A 17,325-nucleotide genomic window follows, 5' to 3' on the forward strand; every position below is an offset into this window, starting at 1 on the left:
TTGGGCCCCTCATCACACTGGTAAAACTAGGGGTTGGATAGAACGTTAGTCAGAAGCTGACTGGGTTGGATTCAGGCAACATCCCGTGGCAGGGGGTGTTGCAGGGAGAAGACACAGGGGGGTCCCTGTCAGGCGTGGGAACCTGGCAGGTACCTAGCGACCAGAACAGAACGTTACGGAACCGCGCCTGCACACCCCGCGGCGGTATCCTAAGAAAGAGACACGAAGCGAAGGATATTAAGAGACAGTGAGAAACGAGATCAAGCACAAAGGAGAACCAGTAGGAGTCGTGCCGTGAGACCGAGGCAAAATCCTACTGAGGCGCGTAGCCGGTGGCCGGAACACCGAGGGAGTAACTGACTCTACGCCTTACTTCAAACTCCGCAGGACAGTTAATTATAGGTTGGCCGTCTAACCTAAACACCTACGAAGATATAGGGGGCAACAGTGGGAGAGGGGCGACTCTAGGGTCCCTGAAGACCTCCAGGCCTTCCCGTCATACGGGTGCGTCCTAGCCATAACATACCTGGGGGACGTTGAACTAGAAACATCTGGAACATATTAGAAAGAATGAACGAATGAACGAGAACAGAAGTTGTGAGGACTATTCCGAATGCTCAGCAGGGTAGCACTACAACACACAGGCGCTATTGGTAGGCAACGATTTCCACCTGCAAAGGGAATTCTGGAAGTGCCCATTGGACCGGCCGGTCTCAGATAGCCCTGCTAAGCGTGCTCTGGATTGCGGATCCTGAAGTCTTCAGTAAAGAGGTAAAGAGACTTCAACCTTGTGTCCTCGTTATTGACTGTACCTCACACCATCACCATCCACCTTACTGGGAAGCCCTGGGGACATACTTCACCTGTGGGAAGGTATACCATCCAGCTGCCATTCCATCACCCCAGCGGACCCCACAGCAGCGTCGGTCGCCCTGACCGAACACCACAGGTGGCGTCACGAATCCCTGACAGACTGTACCACCTTTATTGGACGCCCCTTAGTAGGGTCATGGACCGGGTCTAGCCACCATGACAGCTTCAGAACCGAACCAGAGAGGCCCGGTACCGAGAACGCGTGGCCCTGTGTCTGGGGGCGCTCCACATCTTATAATCTTAAAAATACGATACATTCACATTGCAGGAAATGAAGACATTAACATGATGATAATCAAGAATGAAAATAATAAGGTGCTATGAGAGGAGCCCACACAGCCGCTATGAGAAGGAGAGCCTGTTACTGAATGGCCCTGCCCACTACGCGAGCGTTCCAATTTGAAATATTCATGTTTTCTCAGACTGCAGATATAGCTGAAAACAATGGTGGAGCAGGAGCCTTCAGCTCGTTCTGACCCATTCAGCCTCTGTGTCTGATTTCCAGAGCAGCAGATGTGACGATGTCACTAGATCATGCCTGTTGCACAGAGCACAGTCCACATATAGCACAGACTAGGTCATTGGATTGTGTGAACAATGATAGATACTTTTTGGATAGTACATTTTTCTGCAAGGTGAGGAGAGTACACCATACTGTGTTAGGGGGCATTTTAGGGTAATCATTGTATTGGAGAGCATGGTAGGGTACTCTTACTGTACTGAGGAGCAAGGTTATGGCTTCAAAATGTATTGAGATTCACTGTGGGGGAATTCAACTGTATTAGGGGTGACATACTGTACTAGGGAGAAAGGAAATGGTCTCATACTGTAGTTGGGGCACTGTGTAGGCCTCATACTCTAGTAGGCGCACTGTGGTGGTCTTATACTGTATTGTGTGGGCACCATACTTTTTTGAGTAGCACTGTGGGGGCTGTGTAATGTGCGTGAAGGTACTGTATAAAGAATCATAGTGTGTGAGATGGAACTTAGGGTGGGCATTGATATGAAAATTTGCTCTGCTAGCAAAGACCTGATTTTCACAAGTGATTTGTAGAAAAAGAAATTTATTTAAGATAAGAGGTACAATGATAAAGGGATAGGATAAAGGAAGAGATAAAAATAAATAACTGTCTATGGAGACTAGTCTAGTTTGTTACCTAAAGCCTACAGTATTTAAAAGGGAACCTGTCATTTGATTCATGGTGCCCAAACTGCAGTCAGCATGAATTAGAGCCAAGCTGCATAATTGCAGCCCGGTATATTTTTCTCTCAAATGCTCTTCAGTTTCAGAGAACATTGTCATGATCCCAATGGCAGGGGATCACAAAAAGGACAAGCACAGATACAAACAAGCTCTAGGGCGATGGAACCTGAGCTGACCGCGACCCTGAACCTAACACACAAATAAAAGTAGCCGGGGAACGTGCCTACGATGATCCTAGACGTCTCGCTCCAGCCGAAGATCTAACTTCCCCTATCAGAAGAAACACAGACCTCTCTTGCCTCCAGAGAAATACCCCACAGCAAATAGCAGCCCCCCACATATAATGACGGTGAAATGAGAGGAAAGCACATACGTAGTATGAAAACAGTTTCAGCAAAATGAGGCCCGCTAAAGCTAGATAGCAGAGGATACAAAAGTGAACTGCGCGGTCAGCGAAAAACCCTTCAAAAAACCATCCTGAAATTACTTGAACTCATGTGCCAACTCATGGTACATGAAAAGCAATTTCAGCCCACTAGAGCAACCAGCAGCAGAGAATCACATATCTGCAGGCTGGACTAAAAACCAAATTAAGCAAAACACAAAACAGGAAAATCCAAACTTAGCTTGTCCAGAAGGTTCTAGGAGCAGGGAGCAGAGGTAACAAGACACACTGGATACATTGATAACCGGCAAGGAAATGCCAGCAAAGCCAGGTTAAATAGGAAACTCCCATATGCTGATGGAACAGGTGGAACCCAGAAACCCAGGAAAGACAAGTCACCCAGTACCATCAGTAACCACCAGAGGGAGCCCAAAAACAGAACTCACAACAGAACATATACCGTACTTTAAAAATCCAACTGGTGACCGTAGCAAGAGATGAGACTAGTCAGGCTCTGCCCCTGTCCAGATTTTCTCAATGCTGTGACAGGTGATTGACAAGTCTCTCCCATAGTGAGAGACCTGTCAATCACTTCAAACAGCTCTGGGAAAATCTAGCAGAGGGTGACTATGGGAGAAACCTATCAATCACCTGGAGCAGAGCTGGGAGAAGCTGGACTAGTCTTGACTCCAGGGAGATCTTTAAAGTATGTTTTCTCCAAAATGGCAGAGAATTTCAGAGAAAAAAATATACCTGGCTGAAATTGAAGAGTCAGGCTCTGATTCATACTGCCAATGGTTTGGACAGTCAGTCAGGTTTGGAGTCAGTTAACAGGTTCCCTTTAAATCAAAATTCTCACAGCTGTGAGGTTTCTGCACTCGCTGAAACCAAAATATTTTGCACATTAGCAACAATTAATTGGTGTATAAAAAACCCACTCTTCTCATCAGTCAACATTGTTCGTCACTTACAGACAAGTCATTCTTATCAAAACATTTTCACAGTTCAACAGAGAAAAGTACAACGTAGCTTACATATATACATACTAGAAAGAACATATTAATTGAATAACAAGCAATATTGACAAATTAAATAATAGCTATACAATAATTATTTCCATTATTAGCATCCACTGTGGGAGCATCATATTGTATGGGGGAATAATCCATCAGGGGCATCATAATGTGCATGTGGTGAATATTTTCCATGACTGCACCTGAGCCAAGGATTCGGTATACAGGAACTGCAATGCCGTGTGAAGGAATAAGCAGGAATCGTAGTCAAGGAAGCCAGGGGTCGATATCAGGAGCAGCAATATCGTTTGAAGAAGCAGCAGGTGGAAGGGAGCTTGACTAGAAGCTGGTAGCTCAATAATCACACAAGGAAAGGAGAGCAAAGCCAGGTTTAAATAGGGTGTTCAATAAGGATGGAGACAATCAGAAACTCAGGGTGGAGACATCAGCAACAACATAGGTATAAATATTTGGGTTAGCACAGAGCTGTCAATCGAGCTAAATAGCTCAGAGGGAAGAGCTGCTGTCTGGTGCACAGGAGCTGCTGGGTTTGAATCCTGACAGCGCGTAGGCAATGTGACCCAGTTTAATAATAGCTTCAGGTGTATTATTTGGATATTAGTTGCTCTTCCAAAACAAAAGGTAATTGTATATATTTTTTAATGATCATTTAGTGCTCTACATAACTAACATTCCCCTTCTCTTGTAGACATGTGTCTTTACTTGACTATAATGTGTATTCTTGTAGATATTTGTCAATTAAATTGTAAAAAAAGAAAATGGCTACTTCCCTGTGTGAGTTCTTTGATGTCTAATAACATTTGACTTTTGATTAAAACACTTCCCACATTCTGAACATGAATATGGCTTCTTTCCTGTGTGAATTTTAAGATGTGAAACAAGGGATGGTTTATTTAGAAAACATTTCCCACACTCTGAACATGAAAATGGCTTCTCTCCTGTGTGAATTCTCTGATGTGCAACAAGATTTGATTTCTGATTAAAACATTTCCCACATTGTGAACATGAAAATGGCTTCTCCCTAGTGTGAGTTCTCTGATGTGTAACAAGATTTGTTTTCTTTGTGAAACATTTCCCACATTCTGAACATGAGAATGGCTTCTCTCCTGTGTGACTTCTCTGATGTATAACAAGATTTGTTTTCTCTGTAAAGCATTTCCCACATTGTGAACAAGAATATGGCATCTCCCCTGTGTGAATTCTCTGATGAATAACAAGATTTGTTTTCTCTTTAAAACATTTTCCACATTCCAAACATGAAAAGGGCTTCTCCCCAGTGTGAATTTTTTGATGTTTAACAAGATTTGTTTTCTCTGTAAAACATTTCCCACATTCTGAACATGAAAATGCCTTCTCCCCTGTGTGAATTTTCTGATGTTTAAAAAGATTTGTTTTCTCTGTAAAACATTTACCACATTCTGAACAACAGTATGGCTTTTCCCCTGTATGAATTCTCTGATGTATAATAAGATTTGTATTCCACTTAAAACATTTCCCACATTCCAAACATGAAAATGGCTTACCCCCTGTGTGAATTCTCTGATGTGTCACAAGTTGGTATTTCTCATTATAACATTTCCCACATTCTGAACATGAAAATGGCTTCTCTGTAATGTGAGCCATTTGATGTTCAGCAGTCCTGCTGTGACTGTTGTTTAGTACATTAGTGTTTGATGAAGCAGAAGAAATGACTTGTTGAAAAGGATTAGATGAAATATTTTTTCTTTGAAGGACTTGAGGCTTATCTGGGATAATGGCATTTTCTTCACATGTATCTGGTATAATACCATGATCTTCTGCTATGAAATCTGAAAATATCAGAAATCCCCCTGGGCTCTTGGTACAGTCATCTGCCAAGAATAAAACAGATTTTTTTTTTAATAACACTGCCTGGAAAATACTGTATATCATATATTTTATAATATTTCCTTACACATTTTAATGCAATTCGATTATTAACCCTAGAATGCATAACCCTGGCCCTGACCCTGGCCTAAAAGACCTAGTAGCTTACTTTTTGCAAACAATTATAATTACAATACGGTGCATTTTTCATATCTTACTTTGCAATTTTGAAATAAACTTGTAAAAGTTAATTTATTTGAGATCCTCCATATGATTTGCACAAGGGCCTAAAAGGCCTGGGTTATGTGAAAGTGTATATTTCAGACGTCATGCGTAAGATAGCGGACTACAAAGCAGAGACAATTAGATTAAATTACGCCACCAGGTTGTACTGTTTCAATTGTTCACAGCTCTTCTGAAGCCGTCTTTTCTATAGGTTTATGTTTCCTTGTGCCTGTCACCAATTATATCCAGTTATATATATTATCTTAACCCCTTAGTGACAGAGCCAATTTGGTACTTAATGACCAGGCCAATTTTTGCAATTCTGACCACTGTCACTTTATAAGGTTATAACTCTGGAACGCTTCAATGGATCCCGCTGATTCTGAGATTGTTTTTTCGTGACATATTGTACTTCATGTTAGTGGTAACATTTCTTCGATATTACTTGCGATTATTTATGAAAAAAACGGAAATATGGCGAAAATTTTTAAAATTTTGCAATTTTCAAACTTTTTATTTTTATGCCCTTAAATCAGAGAGATATGTCACGAAAAATAGTTAATAAATAACATTTCCCACATGTCTACTTTACATCAGCACAATTTTGGAAACAAAATTTTTTTTTTGTTAGGGAGTTATAAGGGTTAAAAGTTGACCAGCAATTTCTCATTTTTACAACACCATTTTTTTTAGGGACCACATCACATTTGAAGTCATTTTGAGGGGTCTATATGATAGAAAATAATGAAGTGTGACACCATTCTAAAAACTACACCCCTCAAGGTTCTCAAAACCACATTCAAGAAGTTTATTAACCCTTTACGTGCTTCACAGGAACTGAAACAATGTGGAAGGAAAAAATGAACATTTAACTTTTTTTTGCAAACATCTTAATTCAGAACCATTTTTTTTATTTTCACAAGTGTAAAAACAGAAATGTAACCATAAATTTTGTTATGCAATTTCTCCTGAATACGCCAATACCCCATATGTAGGGGTAAACCACTGTTAGGGCGCACCGCAGAACTTAGAAGTGAAGGAGCGCCGTTTGACTTTTTCAATGCAGAATTGGCTGGAATTGAGATCGGACGCCATGTCACGTTTAGAGAGCCCCTGATGTGCCTAAACAGTGGAAACTCCCCACAAGTGACACCATTTTGGAAACTAGACCCCTTAAGGAACTTATCTAGATGTGTGGTGAGCACTTTGAACCCCCAAGTGCTTCACAGAAGTTTATAACGTAGAGCCGTGAAAATAAAAAATCGCTTTTGTTTACACAAAAATGATCTTTTCGCCCACAAATTCTTATTTTCACAAGGGTAACAGGAGAAATTAGACCACAAAAGTTGTTGTGCAATTTCTCCTGAGTACGCCGATACCCAATATGTGGGGGTAAACCACTGTTAGGGCGCACCGCAGAGCTTGGAAGAGAAGGAGTGCCGTTTTACTTTTTCAATGTAGAATTGGCTGGAATTGAGATCGGACGCCATGTCGCGTTTGGAGAGCCCCTGATGTGCCTAAACAGTGGAAACCCCCCACAAGTGACACCATTTTGGAAACTAGACCCCCCATGGAACTTATCTAGATGTGTGGTGAGAACCTTGAATGCCCAAGTGCTTCACAGAAGTTTAGAATGCAGAGTCGTGAAAATAAAAAATATTTTTTTTTTTCACAAAAAAGATATTGTAGCCCCCAAGTTTTTATTTTCACAAGGGTAACAAGAGAAATTGGACCCCAGAAGTTGTTGTCCAATTTATCCCGAGTACGCTGATGCCCCATATGTGGGGGTAACCCACTGTTTGGGCGCACGGCAGAGCTCAGAAGGGAGGGAGCACCATTTGACTTTTTGAGCGCAAAATTGGCTGTCGTGTTTGGAGACCCCCTGATGTACCTAAACAGTGGAAACCCCCCAATTCTAGCTCCAACCCTAACCCCAACACACCCCTAACCCTAATCCCAACCTGATCCATAATCCTAATCACTAACCCTAACCATAATCACAACCCTTACCCCAAAACAACCCTAATGTCAACCCTAACCATAACCCTAATCAAAACCCTAAATCCAACACACCCCTAATCCTAATCTCAACCCTAACCTCAAACCTAACCCTAATCCCAATACACCCCTAATCACAAGCCTAACCTTAACCCTAATCCCAAACCTAACCCTAATCCCAAGCGTAACCCTAATGCCAACCCTAACCCTAATACCAACCCTAATCCAAACCCTAACCCTAATCCCAGCTCTAACCCTAACTTTAGCCCCAACCCTAGCCCTAACTTTAGCCCCAACCCTAACCCTAAGGCTACTTTCACACTTGCGTTGTTTGGCATTCCGTCGCAATCCGTCGTTTTGGACAAGAAATGGATCCTGCAAATGTGCCCGCAGGATGCGTTTTTTGCCCATAGACTTGTATTGCCGACGGATCGTGACGGATGGCCACACGTCGCGTCCGTCGTGCACTGGATCAGTTGTGTTTTGGCGGAGCGTCGGCACAAAAAAACGTTCAATGAAACGTTTTTTTGTACGTCGCATCCGCCATTTCTGACCGCGCATGCGTGGCCGTAACTCCGCCCCCTCCTCCCCAGGACATAGATTGGGCAGCGGATGCGTTGAAAAACTACAGCTGCTGCCCACGTTGTGCACAATTTTCACAACGTGCGTCGGTATGTCGGGCCGACGCATTGCGACGGCCCCGTACCGACGTAAGTGTGAAAGAAGCCTAACCCTAAATTTAGCCCCAACCCTAACCCTAAATTTAGCCCCAACCCTAGCCCTAACCCTAGCCCTAACCCTACCCCTACCCCTAACCCTACCGCTAACCCTACCCCTAACCCTACCCCTAACCCTACCCCTAACCCTACCCCTAACCCTAATTTTAGCCCCAACTGCTGTTCTCCTGCCGGCCGGCAGATGGAGACAGATGGCGGGCGCACTGGGCATGCGCCCGCCATGTTCTTCTGCCGGCGGCCAGGAGGAGCAGCAAGAGGATCCAGGGACCTAGGTGAGTATGCTAGGGTCCCCGAATCCCCCTATTTCTCTGTCCTCTGATGTGCGATCACATCAGAGGACAGAGAATTACACTTTACTTTTTTTTTTTTTTTTTGCGGTCGCCGGTAAACAGTTAATTACCGGCGATCGCAAAACAGGGGTCGGTAATACCGACCCCGATCATGCTCTTTGGGGTCTCGGCTACCCCCGGCAGCCGAGACCCCAAAGATTCTCCCGGTGCCGGCCGGCGGGCGCACTGCGCATGCGCCCGCCATTTTGAAGATGGCGGTGCCCACCGGGAGACACGAGGAGCATCGGGGGAGCTAGGTGAGTATTAGGGGGCCACCTGGGACCCCTTTTCTCTGTCCTCCGATGTGCGATCACATCGGAGGACAGAGAAATTAAAAAGAGATCGCGTTTTTTTTTTTTGCGACCGCCGGTAAACGGTTAATTACCGGCGATCGCAAATGCGGGGTGGGTTAAAAAACCCCCGAATCATGTTCTCTGGGGTCTCGGCTACCCCCGGCAGCCGAGACCCCGGAGAAAATCGGCCTCTGGGGGGCGCTATTGACTTTTTCCACAGCGCCGTTAATTAACGGCGCTGTGGTTTAAGTACCCTTAGCGGCCGCCGTTAAAAGGTGTATCGGCGGTCGCTAAGGGGTTAATCCTCAATCAGATATACTTTTATCAGATATATATTTTATCAGATATAAAATTATATATAAAAACTTACTGGCTTTTCAATGTGATGGATCCATTGTTGATCTACGTGTCAGTTTTTTTTTATCTATCTGACATCTGTTTTTTTCTCATATATAAAAAACATATTGAAAAATTATGAAAGCTTTCCTTACCAACTGGTCAGTGAAAAATGGACCGCACTCCGATGACACATGTATTGTTTCTGACTGGTATCAGCTGATTTTTTACAGTCCCATTTGCTTGAATGGGGTGACTTGGAGAGTTTGAACCATAGATGACATTACAAAGGGACATGTATCTCACCGTCTGCTGTACAGCCATAGGCTGTGTTCACATTTGGATTCTGGAGTTTTGTTTGTCTGTTCCATTTTAGAAACAATCAGAATTCATGTTCAAAACTGAACTGTTTCATAACTGAAGCAGACGGATGTAGAGTGGCCCCATTGATTATTATTGAGTCCATTTGGATTCAGTTATGTGCCCTTTTACTGAAAGGGAAAACAAAGTTCTGAATTATGAGTTTTTTATCACTCTAAAAAGTGAGCGATATAAAAGCAATTGTGCCATATTTATTCATGTGTTTTACGGATGACTAATAATATGTCAAATGTATGTTTATAGTTATTGTAATTGTATAGGAGCTTTATAATTAACAGTAACTCTCTTAAGTTTTTACACTTATATTGTACCAGTGTATAGAGACATATCTGTACACACCAGTATATTTTGCATATAAAGAAGAATGCTATTGAGGTTTTTAGGCTGAGAAAATTCTCATATATGACAGCGCATCCTATGGTTAGTCGGTAATGTTTTTATCTCGGTTTCTCATTGGTCCTGAATTAGAATCTGCGAAAAGAACAAGCTTCAAAACTATATTTAGAGACAGCCACTGAGCACGTTAACTGTTAGACAGTACTTTTAATGCCTAAGTATCTCCATACAGAACAGTGCAAGAAATTTTTCTTTAAAAAAGGAACTTTTATGAGTAAAATCCACATGAAAAAAATGCCATGTGAACCTAAAAAAAGGTACACAGAATTCTACAAGCCAGTGATTGAGAAAAAATTTGACATCTAGTGGTCAATACTCACCTGAGTCATCATCTGCAGGAATCTTCTCCTTACAACGCTCAACACTCCTCACGCACATCTCTGTAGTATTATTATAGGTCAGATCTTCACCCTAAAACAAATATTTACAAGTCACAGATGGAGAAGTCATGTGAAATGATTTTGAACAACGGAAAAGATCATAAATGAACATAATGATCAAAAATGCCTTAGCAGCAGTAGTTATCATATAGCTGCAGGTCTCCTGCATAAGTTCAACCTGTCGGCTACTAATTGTAACCAGCAGTCTCCATAACCAGAGATTGTGAGAAGATCCTGACATCTAATCTCTATGATCAGTTTTATCCTGTCATCTCCACCAAGTATAAAACATACAATGAATGGTCGCTTTACTGTAGTTGTAGTATTGTATTGGACCTCTTCTGACCTTCAGAATCTCAGCTATTGATTGAATCTTAATAATAATAATAATTTTTATTTATATAGCGCCAACATATTCCGCAGCGCTTTACAAATTATAGAGGGGACTTGTACATACAATAGACACTACAGCATAACAGAAATACAGTTCAAAACAGATACCAAGAGGAGTGAGGGCCCTGCTCGTAAGCTTACAAACTATGAGGAAAAGGGGAGACACGAGAGGTGGATGGTAACAATTGCTATAGTTATTCGGACCAGCCATAGTGTAAGGCTTGGGTGTTCATGTAAAGCTGCATGAACCAGTTAATTAATTTTTTTTTTTTTTTTTTTTTTTAATATAGGCCACACAGGGATCGTTAGGTTAATGCATTGAGGCGGTAGGCCAGTCTGAACAAATGAGTTTTTAGGGCACGCTTAAAACTGTGGGGATTGGGGATTAATCGTATTATCCTAGGTAGTGCATTCCAAAGAATCGGCGCAGCACGTGTAAAGTCTTGGAGACGGGAGTGGGAGGTTCTGATTATTGAGGATGCTAACCTGAGGTCATCAGCGGAGCGGAGGGCACGGGTAGGGTGGTAGACTGAGACCAGAGAGGAGATGTAGGGTGGTGCTGAGCCATGGAGTGCTTTGTGGATGAGGGTAGTAGTTTTGTACTGGATTCTTGAGTGGATGGGTAACCAGTGTAATGACTGGCACAAGGTAGAGGCATCGGTGTAACGGTTGGTGAGGAATATGATCCTGGCAGCAGCATTCAGGACAGATTGGAGCGGGGAGAGTTTGGTAAGAGGGAGGCCGATTAGTAGAGAGTTACAATAGTCCAGACGAGAATGAATAAGTGAAACAGTAAGAGTTTTTGCAGAGTCGAAAGTAAGAAAAGGGCGAATTCTAGAAATGTTTTTGAGATGCAGGTAAGAAGAGCGAGCCAGTGATCGGATGTGGGGGGTGAATGAAAGGTCAGAATCAAGGATGACCCCAAGGCAGCGGGCATGTTGCTTTGGAGTAATGGTGGAACCGCAAACGGAGATGGCAATGTCAGGCAAAGGTAGGTTAGTAGAGGGAGAAAACACGAGGAGTTCAGTTTTTGACAGGTTTAGTTTCAGATAGAGGGAGGACATGATGCTAGAGACAGCGGTAAGACAATCACTGGTGTTTTCTAATAAGGCAGGCGTGAGATCAGGAGAAGAAGTGTCTAATAAGGCAGGCGTGAGATCAGGAGAAGAAGAATCTTAAATTGTACTAGGTGTTGAAATAATTCCGTACGACTATTGGCCCACACTGATATGATGACTTCTTATACATGATGCAAACTAGATGGAGAGTCTGACATACTCTGAACAAACCGCTCTACCTTCTTCCAGAAATGCTCTATGGCATTATAATCTGGGGACTGTGAAGGCCGGCAAAACAGGAAAAACAACACTGTCATGTTCTTGGAAGCAATCCATGACTATGTGACCAATGTGGCATGGTGCACTGTCCTTCTACATAGGGTAAATGGCGGTTAATATGAAGTGATGAACTCAGAAGGCCAAAAACGGTTAATTAAACTCCAGTGTACAAACATCCATCAACAGTTATCAGAGGACCAAGTAAGAGCCATGGAAACATTCCCTGCAAAATTACTCCACCTCCAACAGCCTGATATGTTGTTACCTGATAATAAAGAATAAATGGAAACATGCTGTTTGTGCCAAATTCTCACACTCTCATCAGGACAGTGCAACATAAATCTGAATTCATGTGACCAGGTTTTTCCACTGCTCAATAATAACTTTTGCTCTCTTTTCTCCAATTAAGTTTTTCCTTTTTTTCCCTTTAGACAGCAATGGCACTGGTCATCAGTTGCTATAGCCCATTTATGTGAATCAACACCTAGTGAATTTGGACAAGTTAGCTGATCACCAGTGCTTTGTTTAGCTGCAATTTACGCAACCTGTTCCTCAGAACGGTTCTTGATATCTTCCTTGACAAGTTGTTTATGTGCACAAGATGCTCTTACATTGGATGCTTTTCTTCAATCACAACATTCTCAGTATAATCTAGACACTGCACGTAAAAGGGCAAATGGCAATTATTGAAGAAATGTCTGGGTTAATATATTATCAATTAACATGCACTGGTGCAATCTTCCCGTTCCAGTGTGCATTCACATTGAAAACTGATCTTGTAATTTTATGCTGGACTCTGGAGTCCTGTGTCCATTGTACAGGAAGGTTTCAACCAAGAATGAACGGATATTTCTAATATATTGGTCATTCAGTGCATAATACTGGTGGATAAAACAATACTGAGCACAAGATCTTCACAGCCTTCTAAACATCATAGGGGAGACCTCATGACACCTTCTCTCCATCTACCTGATGGTCCTGAGGAACATTGGGATTTTCTTGCTTACAGTATTGTGGAAGAAGAGGATGGGGACATCTCTCTGGTGTTGTCCTCTTACTGGAAATAACTAGAGGAAACACATACAGGGACTGAATTCATTCTTTACATACAGATAATTATAGGCAGTGTGTATTTAGTTCTGTCTATTACCTGGTGATGTGAGGTGCTGGGGAACCTCCATCATGGCGTCCTTGTACTGATCTTTGTGTTCTTCTAAATACTCCCACTCCTCCATGGAGAAGTAGACGGTGACATCCTGACACCTTATAGGAACCTGACACATACAATCACACGGTCATCCACAGATCTCTTAATAACATTACTGTATAATGTCACAGAATTCCCAGCAGTGTCACCTCTCCAGACAGCAGCTCAATCATCTTGTAAGTGAGTTCTAGTATCGTCTGGTCCTTATGCATCAGCGGGTGAGGTGGAAGTCCAATGATTGGGTTCACTCCTCTTTCCCATCCCTCAGATACAGTGGCCTTACAGAGTTCACTATAGGTCTTCTTCACTACTGTGTAATCCTGGTTATGGAGAGACACATTAATAAATCTCACTACAGACATTTCCAGAGTCCTCACCTCTCCAGTTCTGTTCATTTGTTATTCCCATAGATAAGAATGATGTAATGCAGGGGTCCCCAACCTGTAGCTCGGGAGCCACATGTGGCTCACGGTCCCAGGAATTGTGGCTCGCGACTGTCTGCCAGCTTGGTGCATTAGCTCCAGGTCTAGCTGTGAAGAGCAGAACAAAAATGATTACCTCAATGAACAAAAATAAAAAAAAAAAGAATTTGTGATAAATATTGACCTGTCCATTCAAGGACATTTTAGCTATAGTATGAAATCCTGTTTTTCTTGTCTGTGGAATTGCCTTTGTACTGTTTGTTGTGAAACTGCCGCCCACGAAACTGTTTTCTTTTCTTTTCTTTCTTTCCTGTTTTGTCTCTTTGTTTAAACATGCAAAACTTGTATAACCACTAAACCTACTGAAACAACTATATAAAGAAGGGCAAAATAATAAAGGTATTACCCAACAACATCACAACATATCACCAGTATAATCACTATGTTGTCAAAATATTGGATATATGTGCACCCAGTCGTAAAGCAACTAAACATGAAAAGGGAGTGTGGAAACCACACAATAAAACGACCAATAATGGGTATATTATTAATGTAAAAAAGTTTTTATTGATACAAAAAAATACATAAATATGAATACGGTACAATAGAAAAATATATATACAGATCCTTGAACTACAATTGAACAAGCAGAAAAAGATGGTAGCGACCACTGCAACAGATCGCCACTATACAAAAAAGGACGCGCAGCCCGGAAACCCAGACAAGATAATAAAAATATATGTACTGGTAACTAGACACATATAATGACTCGACGTCTAGATGGTAAATATTAGAAGCACCTGTCTAGCTATGAACAACACATGCAGCGAGTGGGGTCTCACATGAGACTGTATACCACAGTGGGTCATTTATAATGCTGCATAGCTAATCTAAAATACACCTGCAAAAACTACATCCAGAAGAGGAAATCCATATAACCGATGAAATCAAGCATCAGACTATAAACCATACCAAGAACTTTCAATCCTACATGGATTTAACAGGGCCATAGTGACAGTGTGCTAGAGCCCTTCGGCAAAGCCGTATATGAGAAAAGTCACCCTATCTGAGACAGTATATGAACACCCTTACACAAACATAATCATGCGGCTAATGGCTGCATGTCAAAGATATCAATAGGCAAAGTTGCCACGGGCACAGCTGCTAGTTACCTGAGCGTGGGGACATGTCAGGTGTCAGGGTCCGGAGTGCGCGTCCGCCCGACGCGCGTTTCGGAGCGGAAGCTCCTTCGTCAGGGGGCGTGCCGGCTGATGTCGATGACGGAGTTTATGTACCAGCGAGGTTAGTGATCGCTGGAGCGAGAGCCGGAGATGACGCAGGCGCTGCCATGGATATCGGAGACGCCGGGCGGCGGCGGCGTCATGCACGGAAGTCACCATGGTGACCACCAATGCATACTGACGCCGCAAGCCGCCGGGGGCCACCGACCCATGCGTGCATGCGTGCAGGCCGCGCTCCAAGCGATCAAACCGGGCACAATAAAGATGGCGGTAGATTTTCCTACAGAGGATACAACTCTATCACCTTAAAAGGAAATACACCAAGAAGGACGGAGACTAAGTGAAGACAAAGTGGGGAAGGGAGAAGGAAGAAAAGGGGAGGGGGGAGGGGGGGAGTGAATGGTCTATTAAGTTATCACAACCGCCATACGCGGGGAAAGTTACATTTATCCTGTATACCTAAGCCCTGATCATACGGGATCCACAGTATGTGATCCAAGAACAATCTAAAGGTCACTATAGCCAAATCTAACCAGCCTCCCCAACTAATTGCCGATATAGCAGGCATATTACCCCAGATAATACTAAACGCTAGATAAGACAGAATGAGATAAGCAAAAAATAATGAAAAATAAAACCAGAAAAATAACAAAAAAGAAAATACTAAATATGCAATGAAACAAAATATGAAATAAAACATAAAAATAATAATATAATAAACCCCACAATAATTAAAGTGTATTACTACACAAAATCCAAACATCCTGCAAAGAAACAAAAGAAAGAAACAAAATATCTAGAAAGAATATAATAAATATGAATAATTAAATGCAACGTATTCTTCTGATCTTTATCTCCGTGTATCTTGTATGGCCTCCAAAAAAGGAAAACTTGGGTATCATTGTCATGTCACATCACCATGGCATAATAGTAAGAGCATCTAAAAATAAAACAATTAAAAATTAGTAAAAACAAATATAGGGGCGACTGTCCAGAAGATCACCACCACTTGCACCAAAACACAGAATCAGAGAAAAGGAGCAAAACTGATGGTTTCATTTAATCCATGGGGGTGGATAGTATTAAGGGTCCACATCCACCTTGATTCGAGCTGTGCCAACCTTTGGGAGATATTGCCCCCCCTGATGCCCACTTCTATCATATCAATTCCTTTAACCATCAGGCCACTACTCACACAATTATGGTGTGACCTGAAATGCCTCGGAATCGTTTTTAACGAATTAGGGTCCAAAGCTCGTGCTGCTGCTTCGATCCCAAGGACATGTTCGCGTACCCTCGTTTTTAGCTGTCTAGTTGTCAATCCCACATAAATTAGTGGGCAAGGGCATACCGCATAATAAATTACGTTCCTTGATGTACACGTAATGGCCTTTGTGATCTTAAAGCTTTTAAGTCCTGAAGAGTCTACAAAAGTGTCATCCCTAGAGATGTTGCAACATGCCACGCATCTACCACAAGTGCGACAGCCCCCCCTAGGTTTATTCCGTGGATCATTTAAAAATGTCCTGGGTGGATTCTCAACATAGTGGCTCCGCACTAGGTGGTCGCGTATGTTCTTGGACCTCCTAAAGGTAATGGATGGATGATTGGGTAAAAATTTGGCCAATATTCCGTCTGTTCTAAGAATCGGCCAGGCCCGTTCCAGAGCGTTTCTTATTTCTCCTGCTCTCGAGTTGTAACTGGTAATGAACCTAACAACTTCGGAATCACTACCATCCGCACGGTTATCATACAGCAGTGAGTGCCTATTGCTATATTTCGCTCTAAAGTATGCTCTTTTAATGGCCCGACTGCTGTAACCCCTCTCTTTAAAACGGCATTTAAGATCTTTCGCCTGAATTTCGAACTCGGAGTCGGTGGAACAGATCCGTCGTATCCGCAAAAACTGGCCGATCGGGACAGCCTGTACCATATGGGACGGATGAGAGGAAGACGAGTGGAGTAACATATTAGTAGCAGTTGGCTTTCTATATATTGTTGTTTGTATTGTATCCATGCAATCTCTCTTAAGAGTCACATCAAGGAATTCCATACTTGATCTATTACATGTGGCTGTGAGTCTGATGTTCAGAGAGTTAACATTTAGAGTGGTCACAAATTGCATGAGGGAGACGCTACTACCCTGCCAGATAACAAGAATGTCATCTATGTAGCGCGCCCAAAGTAGTGACATTTTATTTGAATCGATGAAAAAACTACTACTAAAACGCACTAGACTCTGGTGGAATAGATTGTTCCTGGAGAAATATCTCGCCAGGAATATGATTCCTAGTGGCCTCCGGGTTCGA

The 17,325-nt window shown here is 42.5% G+C and overlaps 1 protein-coding gene across 3 annotated transcripts in view; it reads right to left on the minus strand.

The window, feature by feature from the left end:
* Positions 1-1,923: 1,923 nt before the first annotated feature.
* Positions 1,924-17,325, minus strand: part of LOC138664072 (gastrula zinc finger protein XlCGF26.1-like) — a 43,568-nt gene continuing 28,166 nt past the window's right edge. For 2 of the 3 annotated variants that reach the window (XM_069750498.1, XM_069750499.1), the window contains 5 exons: positions 13,503-13,673; positions 13,297-13,420; positions 13,116-13,213; positions 10,357-10,447; positions 4,131-5,346 (listed from right to left, as the gene is read on the minus strand). In XM_069750498.1, coding sequence (XP_069606599.1) covers positions 4,259-5,346; positions 10,357-10,447; positions 13,116-13,213; positions 13,297-13,420; positions 13,503-13,673 — 1,572 coding nt within the window. In that variant the 3' untranslated portion in view covers positions 4,131-4,258. Of the gene's footprint in view, positions 5,347-10,356; positions 10,448-13,115; positions 13,214-13,296; positions 13,421-13,502; positions 13,674-17,325 lie in introns of all 3 variants that reach the window. The other variant, XM_069750497.1, reaches the window with a different exon arrangement.

Source organism: Ranitomeya imitator, chromosome 2 (assembly GCF_032444005.1).
Source record: "Ranitomeya imitator isolate aRanImi1 chromosome 2, aRanImi1.pri, whole genome shotgun sequence".
Classification (NCBI taxonomy): domain Eukaryota; kingdom Metazoa; phylum Chordata; class Amphibia; order Anura; family Dendrobatidae; genus Ranitomeya; species Ranitomeya imitator.